Below are 20,559 nucleotides of genomic sequence, written 5' to 3' on the forward strand. Positions count from 1 at the left end.
CTTTATGATATCTAGAACAGGAAAGAGCCCATTCCCAGAAGCTCCATCAAGTGTTTGAAAGTCCTTTGAGATAAAACAAATGTTGATCCCATGGTAACTCACAAGATTTAAAAGGAAAATCCCTAAACGTTGCTGTGATTAAGTTTTAGTCAGAGTACAAACAAAAATATCAGATCACTTTCTGTTTCACTGGGTCAAGGGTTAGAAATGCTGAACAATAGGAAATCTTTATAAGGAAAAGAGCATGGGGGTGGGGGATGGGAAAGGGGATACAGGAAACATTGGGGACAGACTTGTGCGATGACACCATTCCCCAGAGGTCAAGGTTGGTTGTTCTCAGTGAGGAGGTTAAATAAAGCTGTTGCTTTCTTGGAAGACTTTGAGCAGCCACCGATAGCTGGGTGACAGCACGTTTCTTTTTATTTTTTTTGAATTTTTGAATGTTATTTAATTTATTTTTTTATAGAGCAGGTTCTTATTAGTCATCCATTTTATACACATCAGTGTATACATGTCCATCCCAATCGCCCAATTCATCACACCACCACCCACACCCCCCGCCGCTTTCCCCCCTTGGTGTCCATACAATTGTTCTCTATATCTGTGTCTCTATTTCTGCCCTGCAAACTGGTTCACCTGTACCATTTTTCTAGGTTCCCCATATATGCATTAATATACAATATTTGTTTTTCTCTTTCTGACTTACTTCACTCTGTATGATTGTCTCTAGATTCATCCACACCTTTACAAATGACCCAATTTCATTCCTTTTTGTGGCTGAATAATATTCCATTGTATATGTACCACATCTTCTTTATCCATTCGTCTGTCATTGGGCATTTAGGTTGCTTCCATGACCTGGCTATTATAAGTAGTGCTGCTATGAACATTGGGGTGCATGTGTCTTTCTGAATTATGGTTTTCTCTGGGTATATGCCCTGTAGTGGGATTGCTGGGTCATATGGTAATTCTATTTTTAGTTTTTTAAGGAACCTCCATACTGTTCTCCATAGTGGCTATATCAATTTACATTCCCACCAACAGTGCAAGAGGGTTCCCTTTTCTCCACACCCTCTCCAGCATTTGTTGTTTTTTTCTTTTTTTTTTTTATTCAAACAGAAAGTCACAAAAATTATAATCATCCCCATCAGTTCACTCAGTCCCAGGTAATTAATTTTTTTTCATCTTGATCTTTTTTTAGCACTTTTATGAATTCATCAGTTTTCCATTAGAGTTCTCAAAATGCTTATTCATTCAGTTCAGCAGTATAGTCAGTTACCAGAAACCTGTACTTGTCAGAGATTTTTCCATGAATTCCTTGAAGATGAAACCCTTTTAGAGGAACATTTTTGCAAAAGCATCAGAGTATACCCAGAACTGTCTGTAAATGACAAAATACTTAAAAATGACCACAGATAAAGATTTGATGAAAGTTCATAATAATGCAATTGACAAGGAAATTTAGTTACTTCTGAGATATACATTTTAAAGTAATAACTAGAATTATAACTTATAACATTATACCAGAACATATAAGATTTTTAGAAATTTCATGTAATCTCTGAAACATTTATATTAACATATTTCTATACAAATAACCCAAAGAAAGATTAGTATTAGTTGTTTTTTGTTTTGTTTTTTTATACTGCAGGCTCTTATTAGTCATCAATTTTATACACATTAGTGTATACATGTCAATCCCAATCACCCAATTCAGCACACCACCAACCCCACCCCACTGCGGTTTTCCCCCCTTTGTGTCCATAGGTTTGTTCTCTACATCTGTGTCTCAACTTCTGCCCTGCAAACCGGTTCATCTGTGCCATTTTTCTAGGTTCTACATACATGTGTTAATATACGATATTTGTTTTTCTCTTTCTGACTTACTTCACTCTGTATGACAGTCTCTAGATCCATCCACGTCTCAACAAATGACTATTTCGTTCCTTTTAATGGCTGAGTAACATTCCATTGTATATATATACCACATCTTCTTTATCCATTTGGCTGTCAATGGGCATTTAGGTTGCTTCCATGACCTGGCTATTGTAAAGAGTGCTGCAATGAACATTGGGGTGCATGTGTCTTTTTGAATTATGGTTTTCTCTGGGTATATGCCCAGTAGTGAGATTGCTGGATCATATGGTAATTCTATTTTTAGTTTTTTAAGGAACCTCCATACTGTTCTCCATAGTGGCTGTATCAATTTACATTCCCACCAACAGTGCAAGAGGGTTCCCTTTTCTCCACACCCTCTCCAGCATTTGTTGTTTGTAGATTTTCTGATGATGCCCATTCTGACTGGTGTAAGGTGATACCTCATTGTAGTTTTCATTTGCGTTTCTCAAATAATTAGTGATGTTGAGCAGCTTTTCATGTGCTTTTTGGCCATCTATATGTCTTCTTTACAGAAATGTCTGTTTATGTTTTCTGCCCATTTTTGGATAGTGTTGTTTGTTTCTTTAATATTGAGCTGCATGAGCTGTTTATATATTTTGGAGATTAATCCTTTGTCCATTGATTTGTTTGCAAATATTTTCTCCCATTATGAGGGTTGTCTTTTCATCTTGTTTATGGTTTCCTTTGCTGTGCAAAAGCTTTTAAGTTTCATTAGGTACCACTTGTTTTTGTTTTTTTTTTTTGCAGTACACGGGCCTCTCACTGTTGTGGCCTCTCCTGCTGCGGAGCACAGGCTCCAGACGCACAGGCTCAGCAGCCATGGCTCACGGGCCCAGCTGCTCCGCGGCATGTGGGATCTTCCTGGACCGGGGCATGAACCCGTGTCCCCTGCCTCGGCAGGCAGACTCTCAACCACTGAGCCACCAGGGAAGCCCCCACCACTTGTTTATTTTTGTTTTTATTTCCATTACTCTAGGAGGTGGATCAAAAAGATTTATGATCAAAAATCATAAATCAAAAAGATTTATGTCAAAGACTGTTCTTCCTATGTTTTCCTCTAAGAGTTTTATAGTGTCCGGTCTTACATTTAGGTCTTTAATCCATTTTGAGTTTATTTTTGTGTATGGTATTAGGGAGTGTTCTCATTTCATTCTTTTTCATGTAGCTGTCCAGGTTTCCCAACACCATTTATTGAAGAGACTGTCTTTTCTCCATTGTATATCTTTGCCTCCTTTGTCATAGATTAGTTGACCATAGGTGTGTGGGTTTATCTCTGGGCTTTCTACCTTGTTCCATTGATCTATGTTTCTGTTTGTGTGCCAGTACCATATTGTCTTGATTACTGTAGCTTTGTAGCATAGCCTGAAGTCAGGGAGTCTGATTCCTCCAGCTCCGTTTATTTCCCTCAAGACAGCTTTGGCTATTCAGGGTCTTTTGTGTCTCGATACAAATTTTAAGATGATTTGTTCTAGTTCCATAAAAAATGCCATTGGTAATTTGATAGGGATTGCATTGAATCTATAGATTGCTTTGGGGAGTATAGTCATTTTCACAGTATTGATCCTTCCAATCCAAGAACATGGTATATCTCTCCATCTGTTGGTATCATCTTTAATTTCTTTCATCAGTGTCATAGTTTTCTGCATACAGGCCTTTTGTCTCCCTAGGTAGGTTTATTCCTAGGTATTTTATTCTTTTTGTTGCAATGGTAAATGGGAGTGTTTCCTTAATTTCTCTTTCATATTTTTCATGATTAGTGTATAGGAATGCAAGAGATTTCTGTGCATTAATTTTGTGCATTGATTTCTGTGCATTAATTTTGCAACTTTACCAAATTAATTGATTAGCTCTAGTAGTTTTCTGGTGGCATTTTTAGGATTCTCTATGTATAGTATCATGTCATCTGCAAAGAGTGACAGTTTTACTTCTTCTTTTCCAATTTGTATTCCTTTCATTTCTTTTTCTTCTCTGATTGTCATGGCTAGGACTTCCAAAAATATGTTGAATAATAGTGGTGAGAGTGGACATCCTTGTCTTGTTCCTGATCTTAGAGGAAATGCTTTCCGTTTTTCACCATTGAGAATGATGTTTGCTGTGGCTTTGTCATATATGGCCTCTATTATGTTGAGGTAGTTTCCCTCTATGCCCACTTTCTGGAGAGTTTTTATCATAAATGGGTGTTGAATTTTGTCAAAAGCTTTTTCTGCATCTATTGAAATGATCATATGGTTTTATTCTTCAATTTGTTAATATGGTGTATCACATAGATTGATTTGTGTATATTGAAGAATCCTTGCATCCCTGGGATAAATCCCACTTGATCATGGTGTATGATCCTTTTGATGTGTTGTTGGATTCTGTTTGGTAGTATTTTGTTGAGGATTTTTGCATCCATATTCATCAGTGATATTCGTCTGTAATTTTTTTTTTTTGTAGTATCTTTGTTTTTGGTATCAGGGTGATGGTGGCCTCATAGAATGAGTTTGGGAGTGTTCCTTCCTCTGCAATTTTTTGGAAGAGTTTGAGAAGGATGGGTGTTAACTCTTCTCTAAATCTCTGATAGAATTCACCTATGAAGGCATCTGGTCCTGGACTTTTGTTTGATGGAAGATTTTTAATCACAGTTTCAATTTCATTACTTGTGATTGGTCTGTTCATATTTTCTATTTCTTCCTGCTTCCGTCTTGGAAGGTTATACCTCTCTAAGAATTTGTCCATTTCTTCCAGGTTGTCCATTTTATTGGCATAGAGTTGCTTGCAGTAGTCTCTTAGGATGCTTTGTATTTCTGTAATGTCTGTTGTAACTTCTCCTTTTTCCTTTCTAATTTTATTGATTTGAGTCCTCTCCCTCTTTTTCTTGATGAGTCTGGCTAATGATTTACAAATATTTTTTATCTTTTCAAAGAACCAGCTTTTAGTTTTATTGATCTTTGCTATTGGTTTCTTTGTTTCTATTTCGTTTATTTCTGCTCTGATCTTTATGATTTCTCTCCTTCTGCTAACTTTGGGTTTTGTTTGTTCTTCTTTCTGTAGTTCCTTTACGTGTAAGGTGAGATTGTTTATTTGAGATTTTTCTTGTTTCTTCAGGTAGGCTTGTATAGCTATAAACTTCCCTCTTAGAACTCAGTTTTCTGCATCCCATAGGTTTTGGATCATCGTGTTTTCATTGTAATTTGTCTCTATGTATTTTTTTTATTTAATCTTTGATTTCTTCTGTGATCTCTTGGTTATTTAGTAATGTATTGTTTAGCCTCCATGTGTTTGTGTTTTTTACTTTTATTTCCCTGTAATTCATTTCTAATCTCATAGCATTGTGGTCAGAAAAGATGCTTGATATGATTTCAATTTTCATAAATTTACTGAGGCTTTATTTGTGGCCCAAGATGTGATCTATCCTGGAGAGTCTTCCATGCGCACTTGAGAAGAAAGTGTAATCTGCTGTTTTTGGATGGAATGTCCTATAAATATCAATTAAATCTATCTGGTCTATTGTGTTATTTAAAGCTTGTGTTTCCTTATTTATTTTCATTTTGAATGATCTGTCCATTTGTCTAAGTGAGGTGTTAAAGTCCCCCCAATATTATTGTGTTACTGTCGATTTCCTCTTTTATACCTGTTAACAGTTGCCTTATGTGTTGATGTGCTCCTATGTTGTGTGCATATATATTTATAATTGTTATATCTTCTTCTTGGATTGATCCATTGATCATTATGTAGTGTCTTTCCTTGTCTCTTGTAACATTCTTTATTTTAAAGTCTATTTTATATGATATGTTTATTGCTACTCCAGCTTTCTTTTGATTTCTATTTGCATGGAATATCTTTTTCCATCCCCTCACTTTCAGTCTGTATGTGTCCCTAGATCTGAAGTGGGTCTCTTGTAGACAGCATATATATGGGTGTTGTTTTTGTATCCATTCCACAAGCCTGTGTCTTTTGGTGGGAGCATTTAATCCATTCACGTTTAAGGTAATTATTGATATGTATGTTCCTATGACCATTTTCTTAATTGTTTTAGGTTTGGTTTTGTAGGTCCTTTTTCTCTCTTGTGCTTCCCACTTAGAGAAGTTCCTTTAGCATTTGTTGTAGAGTTAATTTTGTGGTGCGGAATTCTCTTAGCTTTTGCTTGTCTGTAAAGCTTTTGATTTCTCCATTGAATCTGAATGAGATCCTTCCTGGGTAGAGTAATCTTGGTTGTAAGTTCTTCCCTTTCATCTCTTTAAGTATATCATGCCACTTCCTTCTGGCTTGTATAGTTTCTGCTGAGAAATCAGCTGTTAACCTTATGGCAGTTCCCTTGTATATTATTTGTCATTTTTCCCTTGCTGCTTTCAATAATTTTTCTTTGTCTTTAATTTTTGCCAGTTTGATTACTATGTGTGTCAGTGTGTTTCTCCTTGGGTTTATCCTGTATGGGACTCTCTGCACTTCCTGGGCTTGGGTGGCTATTTCCTTTCCCTTGTTAAGGAAGTTTTCTTCTATAATCTCTTCAAATATTTTCTCGGGTCCTTTCTCTCTCTCTTCTCCTTCTGTAACCCCTATAATGCGAATGTTGTTGTGTTCAATGTTGTCCCAGAGGTCGCTTAGGGTGTCTTCATTTCTTTTCATTCTTTTTTCTTTATTCTGTTCTCCAGCAGTGAATTTCACCATTCTGTCTTCCAGGTCACTTATCCGTTCTTCTGCCTCCATTATTCTGCTATTGATTCCTTCTAGTGTAGTTTTCATTTCAGTTATTGTATTGTTCATCTCTGTTTGTTCTTTAATTTTTCTAGATCTTTGTTAAACATTTCTTGCATCTTCTAGATCTTTGCCTCCATTCTTTTTCCGAGGTCCTGGATCATCTTCACTATCATTATTCTGATTTCTTTTTCTGGAAGGTTGCCTATCTCCACCTCATTTAGTTGTTTTTCTGGGGTTTTATCTTGTTCCTTCATCTCTTACATAACCCTCTGCCTTTTCATCTTGTCTGTCTTTCTGTGAATGTGGTTTTTGTTCCACAGGCTGCAGGATTGTAGTTCTTCTTGCTTCTGCTATCTGCTCTCTGGTGGATGAGGCTATCTAAGAGGCTTGTGCAAGCTTCCTGATCAGAGGGCCTAGTGGTAGGTAGAGCTGGCTGTTGCTCTGGTGGGCAGAGCTCAGTAAAACTTTAATCCACTTGTCTGCTGATGGGTGGGGCTGGGTTCCCTCCCTGTTGGTTCTTTGACCTGAGGTGACCCAACACTGGAACCTACCTGGGCTCTTTGGTCGGGCTAATGGTGGACTCTGGGAGGTCTCACCCCAAGGAGTCCTTCCCAGAACTTCTGCTGCCAGTGTCCTTGTCCCTGCAGTGTGCCACAGCCACCCCTCTCTTCTGCAGGAGACCCTCCAACACTAGCAGGTAGGTCTGGTTCTGTCTCCTATGGGGTCACTGCTCCTTCCCCTAGCTCCCAGTGCGCAGACTACTTTGTGTGTGCCCTCCACGAGTAGAGTCTCTGTTTCTCCCAGTCTCCTGTCAAAGTCCTGCAATGAAATCCCGCTAACCTTCAAAGTCTGATTCTCTAGGAATTCCTCCTCCACCAGGTCGGGAAGCCTGACATGGCGCTCAGAACCTTCACTCCAATGGGTGGACTTCTGTGGTTCTCCATTTTGTGAGTCACCCACCCAGCAGTTATGGGATATGATTTTACTGTGATTGCGCCCCTTCTACTGTCTCATTGTGGCTTCTGCTTTGTCTTTAAAGATCATGTTTCTCAATGGAAATCATGTAAAAAATAATTTGTGACCTGTAAAATATCTTTGCATTTAATAAAAATGATGAAGAACTGCATGACCTAAGTAACAAAAATATTGACTCAAGTCATGATAAAACCTTTTCTGCACAAGAGTTAATTTTATCATCCTCAGTCCTTCTTAGTGACTGGTTTGATTTCCAAATCTACCGAAGAACAATCAATTCCCTTCTCAAACTCACTTCTAGCTGAGTTTTTAAGGTCTTATTTATCTGAGAAGGATTAACTCTTGCTCCAACTTAAAGCTCGATTCTTCTCCCAAGTTCTCCTGTCTGTTCAACAAATGTTTGTTGAATGTCTGCTGCATGTCAGTCACTGTACAGGGATGCCTAGTAGCAAGGTTACCAAAGTCCTTCTCTCACAGAGCTAACAGACTACAGGGCAGGAAGGAGATATTAAATCAATAAAACCAGAAAAGGACTTTGTGGTTATAATATGTTGTCTACATTTGTTTAGTACTTCAGTGTTTTCAGCACACATAATTTTATTTGCTCTTCAAAGCATACCTCTGATGTAGGAGCAATATTCTGGTCGTTTTATAGATAAGGAAACAGAAATGGGGACAAAGCATTTGCCAGAGGCCACTCCAATAGTAAGTGACCCATGTAGGATTAAAAGGGATCACGCCCCCTCCATAAATAAATTCAACAGCCTCTCCATTTCTGGGCTCCTAAAGACGTTCAGCTTCCCTATCTGTCATAACATTCACTTATCTGAACATTCATCTCCCTCTCTCTTCCTTCTTTTTGTTTTCCAAATAATCAGTTTTGTTTTAGAGTCTTAGAAGAAAAAGTAAAGCAGTCCCTTGAGTTGTTTTATCACAGATGTCATCAGCCCAGCACCACCGAGTTAGGTCCACCAGACATAAGCAGGGATCACTGTGGGCCATGCAAGTTCACCTTCTCATATCACACAGGAAATAGATGGGATTCCCCAGAAGGGAGCCTCTCTTCCATGCTTCTGTGGCAAGCATATTTGCCAAAGAATTTTCCAGTGCTCATCTGAGGTGGGTTCTTGTGTTGTGTGTACACGTGTACACAACCAATGGCAAGTTAGGGGTGACCAAAAGTAAGGTATGTCCTGCATTTTGTTACCACCACTGACTAGAGAGATATTTAAATACAGCAGGTCCAGATCAGAAGAATTCCTCTTCTTACTTGGTTAAAGTTCCCAAAACAAATGTACAGCATTGGGCAGTGGGAACAGAGAGTACAGAACATAGAGGGAAATAGCGTACTTAGTAGTTTCACATTTCTCGTTCATTTGTTGAAATAGCTTGCAATACTTTGTGAAACTGCACCTCATCCATCCATTTATCAAGGACGGTAATATCAGTAGAGTCTCTTGGCCAATCTGAGCACAAAAGTAGAATAGTGTATGATTCTGTGTCAGCAGAATCAGTGTGCAAGGGGACATATTTCCTTTCACTGTGGAGAGGCTTTTTGCTTGGGGTGCATATAAATCCATTTTGTTTCAGCGCTCTGGAACTCAGTGAAAATGCCCAAGCAAGCTTCTTGGTGGAGGATTGCATTGGAATATATTCTCATGCTATAAAATTTAATTGATTCCTTAAATATACTTACTATCTTTCAGTTCACATCTTTTTTCTTTTTTTTAATGTGAAGAAATAACCAAATGACAAGAGTGAAAAAAGTGTGATATGTGTTCTCATGAGCCTTGTGAGTCTTATGGTGAATGAAAGACAGTCCTGTTCCTCTGGGGTTCCCGACATGGGTTTCCAGGCAGTGCTGAGAAAAGGGAGGCCTTCAGAGAAATGCAGGACTGGTTTGAGTTTCTGGTCTGCGTTGGGAAATTTGCTTGTCTTTGGTTAGTCTAGGTTTCCTCTTCTATAAGATGGGAATCATACTACCTGCCTAACCATGTTGTTATGTTTAAATCGGTCATAAAGTGCCCAATCCATTTCCTCTCAAAGGTAGACTAAGGCGGGAGAGGAGCTATATTTAAACACAAGTTAGAAAGAAGCACACCATACAGCAAAGAAACTATAACATATAATATGATGACATAACTGAAAAACCAAGTGTCTGTCAGAGCAATAAAAGTCAATGGACAGGGGCTTCCCTGGTGGCGCAGTGGTTGAGAGTCCGCCTGCCGATACAGGGGACACGGGTTCATGCCCCAGTCCAGGAAGATCCCACGTGCCGCGGAGCGGCTAGGCCCGTGAGCCATGGCCGCTGGGCCTGCGCGTCCGGAGCCTGTGCTCCGCAATGGGAGAGGCCACAACAGTGAGAGGCCCGCGTACCGCAAAAAAAAAAAAAAAAAAAAAAAAGGTCAATGGACAAAGCTCATCTGTTAAAGGGATAAGACAGTAGGATTGAATTGCAAAGTATTACCTAAAACTTAACTGTATGTTGTTTTTAAAAGACAAAATGAATTTAAAAAGTGATTTAGTAAAGTTGAAAATAAAAGGATGGGCAATATCATACTAGGCGTATGTAAACAATCAGAAAGCAAGGATCACAACCTTAATGCCAGACAATGCTGGAATTATGGCGTTCAGTGGGAAAAGGAAGGCAATCTGCAGTGAAAAAGAGGGCGATCCACATAACGATCTAATTACTACAATTATTTATGTACCAAAGGATATAGCGTTAATACTCGTAAAACCTATATGTAGTACAAAGAGAAATGGAGAGTGCTTCAATAAGAGATTTTCCTTTCTCTTGGTTCATGACAGAGACAGTGGGGGACAATAAATAAGGCTAGGAAGAGTATTAAATCATACAAATAATGAGTTTGGTAATATATATAAACAGAAATTACCCTTTTAAAAAAATGACCTTGGGGCCTTCATAAATTTGATCCCAACAAAATTGTTTGTAAATTAAAAAATTAAAAACTATACTGCAATAAATAATCTGTTATCTAACTCAGATAGAATTTAAAACCTTGAAAATAGGGAAGCCAAAATTCTGCTCCCTGGAAATGTAAGAACTCTCTCTTAAATAATTCCTGGGCTAAAGTGAAAATTAAAACAAAAATTATGGCATATCAGATGTGATGTATGTGCATGTCATACAATGCCACAACAAGGCCAGTTGCATTGCGTGTGTGTACGTGTGAGTGTGTGTGTGTGTATGCGCTCACTTGTGCACGGACCACATAAGTAACTGCTTCCCTTGTTTGATCTCTTCAGAGAAGATGTAGGGATGACTCAGAAACTTCTGAAATACCAAGGTTTAATATGAAGAGGATGCTGATTCATTCCTCCTTTATCTAAAGAATCAGAATAGTGCCTTAAACAAACTGTCATTATTGTCATCTAAGGAGGAAAGTGTGTAAACTTGCTAACAAGTGGGTGTTTTCAAAGTTAGGCTCACTTACTTGGAGGAAACTGAAACCTAGAGGTGATCTAATGTATCTATCTCAGCTCATCACACTGGGGCATCACAGCTGCTCCTTGAGCACAGGGTGGGCTGGGGAGGCAGCTCACTTCCCTCTCTGTTGTGCTCTCCTCTTCAGGTCAGTTTGTTCAGGGGAGCTGGTCTACCCCACCAAGGGCCACAGGGCACAGAGAATAAAATGCCCTTAAAATAGCAAGCCCAAGAAATGAGTTTTGAGTAACAAAATCTTAGTCTGAAACATATTCTTCAATTGAGTCATTTTTCTGACTTACGTTTGTTTTTCATAGACTCCCCTATCAACTCTCGGCGTAGCACTGAAATTCCATAACTATTCAATAACCAAGAAGAGTATGAAAGGCTGTGACCATGGATGGTGGGAAATTAATGAGCACATGTAAGTGGTTTCCATATGTGAAGAATCTAATGAAAAGCCTCACCCAGTAGTTCAAAGCCTTGGATTCCTTTCCCCCAGAGAGTCTGCACTTTACTATTTACAGACAGGGGAACTGAGGACTACAGGAGTTAAATAACTTGCTCAAAGTCACTCAGCTCATAAGAGATTAACCCAGGATTCAAGTCCTTATGGCTCCCAAGTCCCTGTTTCCATCACTGCTCTGTACTGCTGGGCTATGGATGTACACGCTCCATACTTTACAAAAATAATTGGCAGAAAAACCATTGCAGCCATGGAGGAAAATAGTAAATAGAAGTCCTGATGATTACGAAAGCTAGAAACCATTAGCCAATTCTGTTTAGTAGGAGAAAGAAGCTGAGAGAAATTTAGGCACCTGGGCTTCCTGAACTGATCTAGAAGGTCCTTACTCTCTCCCTTAATTCATCCTTTAGCTGTTGTTACTGTTTACTTGCTTCTAAAGCTATAATAGGTCTTGTATTAAAAAAAAAATACAGGATGCCCTGTCTTTGCCAAATAGCTTCTCAGTTTACTTTAAGGAAACTTGTGAAGTTAGCCTGAGGGACTTGTCTGCTAATTCTTTGCTCACAGCTATTCCATGAATGAAACCTTCCCTTTCTAAATGATTTTCCTGAACAACCTTCTTTGATTTCATTTAGACTCTTAGATGACTTGCTAAATAGTCATTGATCCTAGAATCAATGACTTGGAATAGAATCTCCCTGATTTAATGGTTTTCTTGGATCCATTATTAACATGTGGCTTGTACTCCTTTTGGGAGTATTTTTGAATCAAGCGTCTATTAAGTAGGAGGCAGAAGACCTAGGTTCAAATTGCAGCCTTGCTGTTTAGTAGCTACATTAACTAGGACAAATTATTTAATCATTTTGTCAGTCTGTAAAATGAGGTAATGAGGTGGGGTTTTTCGGTAAGAATTCAATGAAATGATGCTTACCACACACCAGAACGTCTTAGCTATGATTAATATGATTAATAGGATTGCTAAGGAAATGACATTGGATGCATAAATACTATGGAATGTGCCCCAAGGCTTTAAAGATACTGCATTTTGGTATTTAATTAGAGGTCCAGAAAACAAATCTTTACAAATCTATTGTAAGCTTGTATGCTTAAGATAAAGCAGTGCTTTGAAAATGAGATGCTTTTTCCCCCTAAGTAGCAACCCCTGCCACCCATGATGTATTGCTGCCAAAATATGAATAGTTTCCTCCTGCAAATACCAGGAAAGCTCTCTGCCCTAAATACTTTCCCTGAAGGACCAGCTCTTCATTTTGTCTTGTGGGTTGGCTGAAATTCTATCAGATTCTTTTGATACTAGTTGTACCCATGGGATTTAAAATGCCAGCCCTTCCCATTATCCGTCCTTTTCATTAGAAAGGCTCTAATTGAACTAATTCCTGGCACCTTGCTGCTAAGATTAGCCTAAAGGCTTTGGGTCTGTCATGCAGAAGGGAGAAAAAGTAATGCTGAGACCAGGAAGCCTAGTGATCCTGAATTCAGAGAACACAGGGGTGGAGTATGAGTGCTCAGGGCAACTAGAATGCAGTATACAAACCTGGAGAAATGGACAGCCTTCCTAAGCTTTTGTCCAGCAAAGTTCCAGAGGGCAAGGCTGTTGGTGCATTAGAAAGTGCTAGGGTTTAGTATCCGGTGAACTGGGTCCTAATGCTGCCTCTGCTTACTAGCTATTTGAACGTTAACGAATTACTTCACCTCTTTATGTCTCAGTTTTCTTACCTGTCACGTGTCTGCTCATGTAAAGTAACACTTGCTGGGCTTCTCCAATCTCTCGCTTTATTTTACTTTCATTTCATGAACCACCACTATGCCCCATTACATACTGTCCCCCTGTAAACTCCAGCCCAAGCATGGTTTCATGCTTGACCCCTTTCCTCTTAACTCCTCTTTAATGTCGAAGTGAGGCTAATCTTTGCAAGAAAACTCTAGTAAATATTAATGGAGAATTCCAATAAAAACTATGAGATACAGATAATAATCATCATGGTTTTAGAATGCAGGCTTCTGATCCCAAGGTGACCAACTAGAGTAGACTCTGGCCCCAAGAGCTTGACTAGGCTTTCATGCACCTCTCAGATGCTGGCTTCCGCTTAGCCAGGTGGCCACCTGCAGCTGCTGTCTCTTCCTCATATCCCAGGAGCTGGTCTATCCGCCGATCAGCTCCTGAACTTCAGCCAATTGCAAAAGATTCATCCTGAAATATACGTGAATGCTTTGAACTGTAAAATGATAGGTTATCCCCGTGCTCTTCACACTGAATGCCAACATCTGATCCATGAAATGTGTGGTTCCCAAATGCTTTGGGGACCTGGAGTGATGGGCATTCACAGATTCCAGTGGAGGACGTCCCCCTTCAAGCCTAGTGTCTACTGTTTCCCTTTGAGAAACAATAGACACCTGGGAAAGTCTTGCTTACACAAGGCAGAAGCCTAACTCACCATGGGGCCCCAGTGTAATTGTACTTCATGTTCCACTAACGGCAGTGCTCATGCAAGGATTACTAATAGGAGGGACATTTTCTCCTAGGTGATGCAAAGCAAAACCAAGGTAGGGGAATATTGCAGATAGACATCACTATTTTGAAATTTTGCCAAGGACAAGCCCTGAAGTGCATATCAGAGTTCAATTTAGATTGAAAGATTGTTGTCTTTTGCTTTAAGTGTTGCTGGAATTCTCTGCATGTTTTCAACCTGAGTTCATGGGTTCCACTCTGCCCCACAGAGAGGTTTGTGGCCAGAGTAGGCAATTCTTTTTTTTGTTAGGCAGTTATTTATGTTCAAAGAAGAGAGAGGCCTAGGAGAATTAAACCTGTATTTCTTCTAATTATAAGTATTGGTGAGGAAAGCAACAGGTGACAGTTGGTAGTAACACTATTGTTTTATTTAGCAGAGGAGAAAATCAAGGGGACAGAAGTGACTCAATGACAATCACTTAGCATAGGATGGATAACTACCATCAGCTCTACCATAAGCATCTCCGTTTATGAAGCTCAAATGACCAAAGTATCAGTGAATTTGCTGTTGACAGAAGACAGGAGTGCAGTTGACGGGCCCTCATGCTGTGTGTCCCCCTACCCTTACTCCTCAGGTACTGCGGCTCCTACATGGATCACCAGACGATTTTCCGAGTGCCCAACTCCTTGGTTCACGTTCAGCTTCAGTGCAGTTCAAGGCTTTCGGACAAGCCACTTTTGGTGGAATATGGCAGTTACAACATCAGTCAACGTAAGCCGGGGATCAGCCCCTTAGAAAACCGTAATGAAGGGTTAAACAGAGGCTAATACTTTATGACTCTAAGCGTTGAGAATTTAAGGAATGAAAACTGCTTCTTTATTTCTGCTATTGACTAGTATACTTTTATAATAATATTTAAATAACTACATAGTAGGAACAAAATATATGATAAATACTACATACAATTATGTATTTATTATGCTGGAGTTTAAATTATAGAAGAAATAATATCGTTGTTTGTTACAATTGAAAAATAGTTTCTTACATGATTCCTGAAATATAGGACAATTTCTTGATTCATTGTTCTTCTTGCTAGCCATAATGTTTTGTAAATATGAGGTTTACGCCAACGTTTGATGGATCGGAGGGCAGCAGCTGCAACTCACTGTGGCTTCTGATGCATAGAAGGGCTGGTCTTTCAAGGAGAGTCCAAACAGCAGCCTGCAGAGTGTTGAACTTCACACTGAGAACTGCTGGAACAGTGGCCAGGAAGCGGTCAGCAGAAAAGGCAATGTCCGAGGGAAGTCATTAGTGCTGGAGAGAGTAGATACTGACTCAGGAAATTCTCAACCCGTTTTTTTTTTTTTTTTTTTTTTTTTTTTTTAAAAGGTAGCCTCTGAGGTTTAATAATCTAATTGTATTTTTTGTAGTAGAAATTAAAATATATGACAATTCAAATAGGAGACTTTCATCTGTATTCCACCTACAATCGCTTCTCCTGCCACTGGGATGCCACTCTGTGCTTGGAGAAACAGTGATTGTGTCTCAACCCATTTTAAAAGGGGGAAAGTAAGAGTTGACCACTTAGGAATCCATGAGGTTAAGTCCTGAGAGAAAGCTCAGTTAGACCCTTCCTTCTTTGCCAATGCTAACATACCTGCTTCTGGATTCAGAATTATTACACTTCTGAATATCAGAATATTATAATTCCCATCAATGATACAGGTAACTAGTAAGCCATCTTATTTTTAACTCTTATTTCAAACCGTGAGTATTTCCTAGGAGCTCATGCTCTCCATCGTGTGCCGTTGAGTTAGTGGTTGACCTGACCATGCACCTTCCCCATTCTTTTGCACGAAGCACAGGCTAGGTAGCTAATAAAGAACAGAAATTTATTTCTCACAGTTCTAGAGTCTGGAAGTCCAAGATCAGGGTGCCGGCATGGTTACGCGAGGGCCGTCTTCTGGCCTCAGACTTCTCGTTGTGCCCTTGCATGGCAGAAGGGGTGAGAGTGCTCTGTGCGGCCTCTTTTTTTTTTTTTTTACATCTTTATTGGAATATAATTGCTTTACAATGGTGTGTTAGTTTCTGCTTTATAACAAAGTGAATCAGTTATACATATACATATGTTCCCATATCTCTTCCCCCTTGCATCTCCCTCCCTCCCACCCTCCCTATCCCACCCCTCTAGGTGGTCGCAAAGCACCGAGCTGGTCTCCCTGTGCCATGCGGCTGCTTCCCACTAGCTAGCTATTTTACGTTTGGTAGTGTGTATATATCCATGTCACTCTCTCGCTTTGTCACAGCTTACCCTTCCCCCTCCCCATATCCTCAAGTCCATTCTCTAGTAGGTCTGTGTCTTTATTCCTGTCTTACCCCTAGGTTCTTCATGACATTTTTTTCCCTTAAATTCCTTATATATGTGTTAGCATGCGGCCTCTTTTATAAGGCAGGCACTCATCCCATTCACGAGGGCTCTGCCTCCATCACTGATCACCTCCTGAAGGCCCCACTTCCCCCTACCATCACCCTGGGCGTTAAGATTTCAACATATGAATCTGGGGGCTGGGGAACACAAATATTCAGACCACGGCAGAGAGAAAGGATTTATTACTACTATCATGTTTAGCTATAAGCCCAGGATTAAAGATTCCATTCCAGGGAATGGATCTTTGATGAGTAGCCTGGTTGAAGTGCCCTAGGAGTCCTGAGTTTTGAAACCAGTCATTAATCTCTCGAGGTTCAACTTCTAAGATTAGCGGTTACTAATACATTTTGCCATAGAGATCCCTTGAAAATGTAATTAAAGGCACAAACCCTCAGAATAATGCATCTGGTCATAGGGGATTCAGAAACACCAGAAGGCCATTTAAATTCCCCGGGGATTCTAAAGACTGCACACTGAGCATACTGGACTCAAAGGCATCTTCCAGCTTTCTCTTTCTTCAAGTCTGTGATAAAGCCAGGTTGCTGAGTCAAGGATGGAGGTGTAGGAATTTGTACGTGTGACCTGGCTGCAATGTCGACTCAGAGCTTCTGGTGGATTAGTTTGATTTCTTTGTTCTTAAATACTCCTTTTTGGTCTTTCAATTACCAGCTATAGCTTCGCTTTGATGGAGAAATTGTATAATTACTACCGCCATGTTGCCACTCAGCCACTTAACAATTCACATTTCTTTGTTAATGTGGTCTGGTGACTTTTAGGGACCCACACAGATTTCCTATGTCTTATTGTCTCTAGCCTGTCCTGTTGGATCTTTTAGATGCTCCTCCGGTTTATGTGTCCCTCAGGCCCAGCGCTGTGATGGAGTAAATGACTGCTTTGATGAAAGTGATGAACTCTTCTGTGGTGGGTATTTAAGCTTTTACTATGACTTTCTTAGGAATAAATAGTTTGTCAGGACCACTGTTGCTGCTAATGCATATCCTGGGTCTTTGTAGCTGTTATCTATTGCCACATAATAAACTATCCCCCAAACTCAGTGGCTTACGGCAATCATTTGTCCTGGATCATTCATCTGTGTGTTGTCTCAGGTATGACCAATCTAGGCTGGGCTCAGCTGGGTGGCACTGCTTTAAGCTGTGGAGCCTCCTGAGCTTGGTTCTTCTCAGGTTGGGGTTGGTTCTACTCTTCATGGTTCTTTTCCTTGTCGAGCCAATGGCCTGGCCCTGGCAGTGGTAGAAGCAAAGGAGGGGTGACCAAAAATATAAGGTTCCTCTTAAGTCCTGGGCTTGGAGCTGGCACACCATCACTTGTGTCATATCCCATCGGTCAAATAGCTGAGGCCATAGTCAATGGGCAGGGAAGTTTATTCTGCACACTTTGGGGCCATGGCAAGGGTGGGGGATGCATAATACTATCATAGAGAATGAGGATCTATGGTTAGTAAATCAATCAGCCACAATCTTAAACATAATCCTATTTTAAAGCATGGATCTTCCCTCTAGAAAGAAGTTCAGAATCTGCAGAGAAGTAGACACTTTCAGCATGCTCATTTATGGAGCACAGGTGTTGAGAATAAAAGAATTGATTTTTTTTTAATCTGTATAGTTTGCATCAATATCACATTGGTAATAACTAAGTGGTGGGGTATTGGATATTCTTATTTTGGGCAGAGAGTCTCTGTATTGGTTTTTCATTACTATTTGCACCTAATTTCTGAATCGATCTCCAGTTTCAGGGAGCAAAATGGGGAGAATAGTTCACTGGACCATATGACACCACTGGCAACACTTTCTCCTAAAGATCCAGAGTTTAATTCCAATGCAATTGCAATGATGAAGCTATCTAATCTTTTTCATATCTTGGAGAAATATTAAAGTTAATATAACTAGCTGAAAAATTATGTTCATTAAAAATAACCTGTAACTCTACACCTTTTTTTTTTATTGACAAAACAAATTAAAACCCTCTTAACTTAGGCTTCATTAACAATTTAAATCTATAGGGTCTTCTATTTCTTAAGAAAATAAATACCATTGTATAGTGATTGAGGTTGCTTTTGTTTCTTATGTTATTTTTATTCCCTACTATTATGCTCCAAATGAAAGTGATTACTGTTACTTCATAACAAGGACTGTTTTTTAGTAATTATCATTTCTCATCATGCCATGTTGGGAGCTATTCTCTAGGAGTTGACTAGGTACTAGATACTCTCAGAGTAAATAAATGAACTATTTCAGGGCAGCAACGTCCTCCCCCCTGCTCCTCACAAGACATACCTCTGAAAAAACAGGAGCAGATAACGAAAATGATAACTTTTCAAAAAACCAGAAATGTCTAAGGAATTATACCTTCTAAGAGTGCTTGCTACTATATTGTGTCTGTCACTGGTCTAAAGGCAATTCCCGAAAATATTCCAAAGAAGAAAAATTGTAACAGATTTACACTGGTATTTTCTAGTTCAGGCAATGAATGTCTCAGGGTAAAATAATTTTAAAGAGAGTTTTCCTTACCAATAGACTACAAGTCTGTTGTTCTTTAAGATCTCACATTCGTTAATCTAGTCAACAAACTTTTAGTGAGCACCTAATATTTGATCAGGCGCCTGAAGAACAGAGATGAGTAAATCAAAATCCCCAATCTCAGGACACTCCGTTTTGTTTAGGAAGGTAGACGAGTCCAATTTAGATAACAGTTTATGATTTTTCTTTTCCTTAAAATCTTATGATGCGTTTAATTGTAATTAAAGAAACAAACCACCAGAGTTTAATGTATTTCTCCGCAAGCAAAAGTCATATCTGACAAACTCAAAGCGCTAAGAATTACACCGAAATTTAAACATCTGCTTTTCCTCATGGAGGTGTCAGTTTTGAGAAAACACATGTTTTGTTTTGTTTAAGTCATCTTAACCATTTGCACGTTTTGGGGGCACTGCTGGTCATCAGGGAGTCCCACTGATATCTCAGGCTCACGAGCTTTCTGCCTGTTCTCCTTCCAGTGACTCTTAGACCTGCCTGCAACTCCAGCTCCTTCAGGCAGCACGGCCCTCTGGTCTGCGACGGCTTCAGGGACTGTGAGGATGGCCGGGATGAGCAGAATTGCACTCAGAGTGAGGAGGAGTCCTCTGCACTTTGCTGTTCTTCTAAGCCCAAATCAAAATATCTCTTGGGTTAGGGCAATCGACTTGTCCCAGTTTCCCCATGGAAAATCCCAGGTCCTGGGAATCCTCCTGGGCCCAGACAAAGTGGAAGAGTTGGTCACTTTAACTGGGGTGGAGTGTGTGTGTGTGTGTGTGTGTGTGTGTGTGTGTGTGTGTGAATTCTGGAAGACTTCCCTTGCTGACTTGCTTTTAATGCTGTTCACGACTCAAGGAAACTGAGGATTGGATATAGAGGGATTTGCCAGATACTGTGATAGGGTATGGTCTATTCTAGCCCCTGCAAAAACACACACTGCCAGAGTTGTGAACAAATGTGCAGTAATTCACAAAATCTGTCCATTCCCTCCCACCCCCAATGGTATAAAAGGACTGAGTATGGTGTTGATTTTTGCTCAAAAATTTTCTTGGAGAGCAAGGTAAAGTAATGGCAAAGAAGCCATGGCTTAAGCCACGGATATGGCCAACTGCTTGGCATCTCCCCTACAGTGGAAGAAAGGAGAGACTATTGGGTTGATTCTCAACTAGTGCACCTGCCTGCCTTCCTTTCAGTGGCTCTGCTGAGATGCAGGGACGGGACAGTGTGGGGTTGCTTCATTTCCCTCTGTCATGTTTCCCAGAGCAGCAAACACCCATCCTGTGGCTAAGCCATCCTTTGTGGACGGAATTCAGTGTCATTCACTCAAATCTGTCTCTGAATAGGAAAAATTCTTTCTTTTTTGCTCACTTTTAGGTATTCCGTGCAACAACAGAACTTTTAAGTGCGGCAATGATATTTGCATTAGGAAACAAAATGCAAAATGTGATGGCGCTGTGGACTGTCCAGATGGAAGTGATGAGGAAGGCTGCAGTGAGTAGAAACATGTTCCTTCTGATCCTTTGTATTTGTTCCTCAGTTGATCTGTTTTTCATTTTTATTCCTTCTTGGTGTAATGCCCCAGGCAGAAGTTGCCACAGGCCAGGGAAGAATAGTAAACATTGGTGAACTGAATCTGAAATGGTTTCTCAGAATTAAAAATTCTA

The 20,559-nt window shown here is 39.8% G+C and overlaps 1 protein-coding gene across 4 annotated transcripts in view; it reads left to right on the forward strand.

Annotated features, from left to right (window-relative positions):
• The window catches only part of TMPRSS7 (transmembrane serine protease 7), a 41,526-nt gene that overhangs the window by 12,827 nt on the left and 8,140 nt on the right, over positions 1-20,559 (forward strand). For all 4 annotated transcript variants that reach the window (XM_029214915.1, XM_029214912.1, XM_029214913.1 and 1 more), the window contains 5 exons: positions 11,320-11,426; positions 14,571-14,707; positions 17,178-17,285; positions 19,378-19,488; positions 20,270-20,386. In XM_029214915.1, coding sequence (XP_029070748.1) covers positions 11,320-11,426; positions 14,571-14,707; positions 17,178-17,285; positions 19,378-19,488; positions 20,270-20,386 — 580 coding nt within the window. The remainder of the gene's footprint in view (positions 1-11,319; positions 11,427-14,570; positions 14,708-17,177; positions 17,286-19,377; positions 19,489-20,269; positions 20,387-20,559) is intronic.

The sequence above is a fragment of the Monodon monoceros genome, unplaced genomic scaffold (genome assembly GCF_005190385.1).
Source record: "Monodon monoceros isolate NGI ecotype Baffin Bay Population unplaced genomic scaffold, NGI_Narwhal_1 Super_Scaffold_11, whole genome shotgun sequence".
Classification (NCBI taxonomy): domain Eukaryota; kingdom Metazoa; phylum Chordata; class Mammalia; order Artiodactyla; family Monodontidae; genus Monodon; species Monodon monoceros.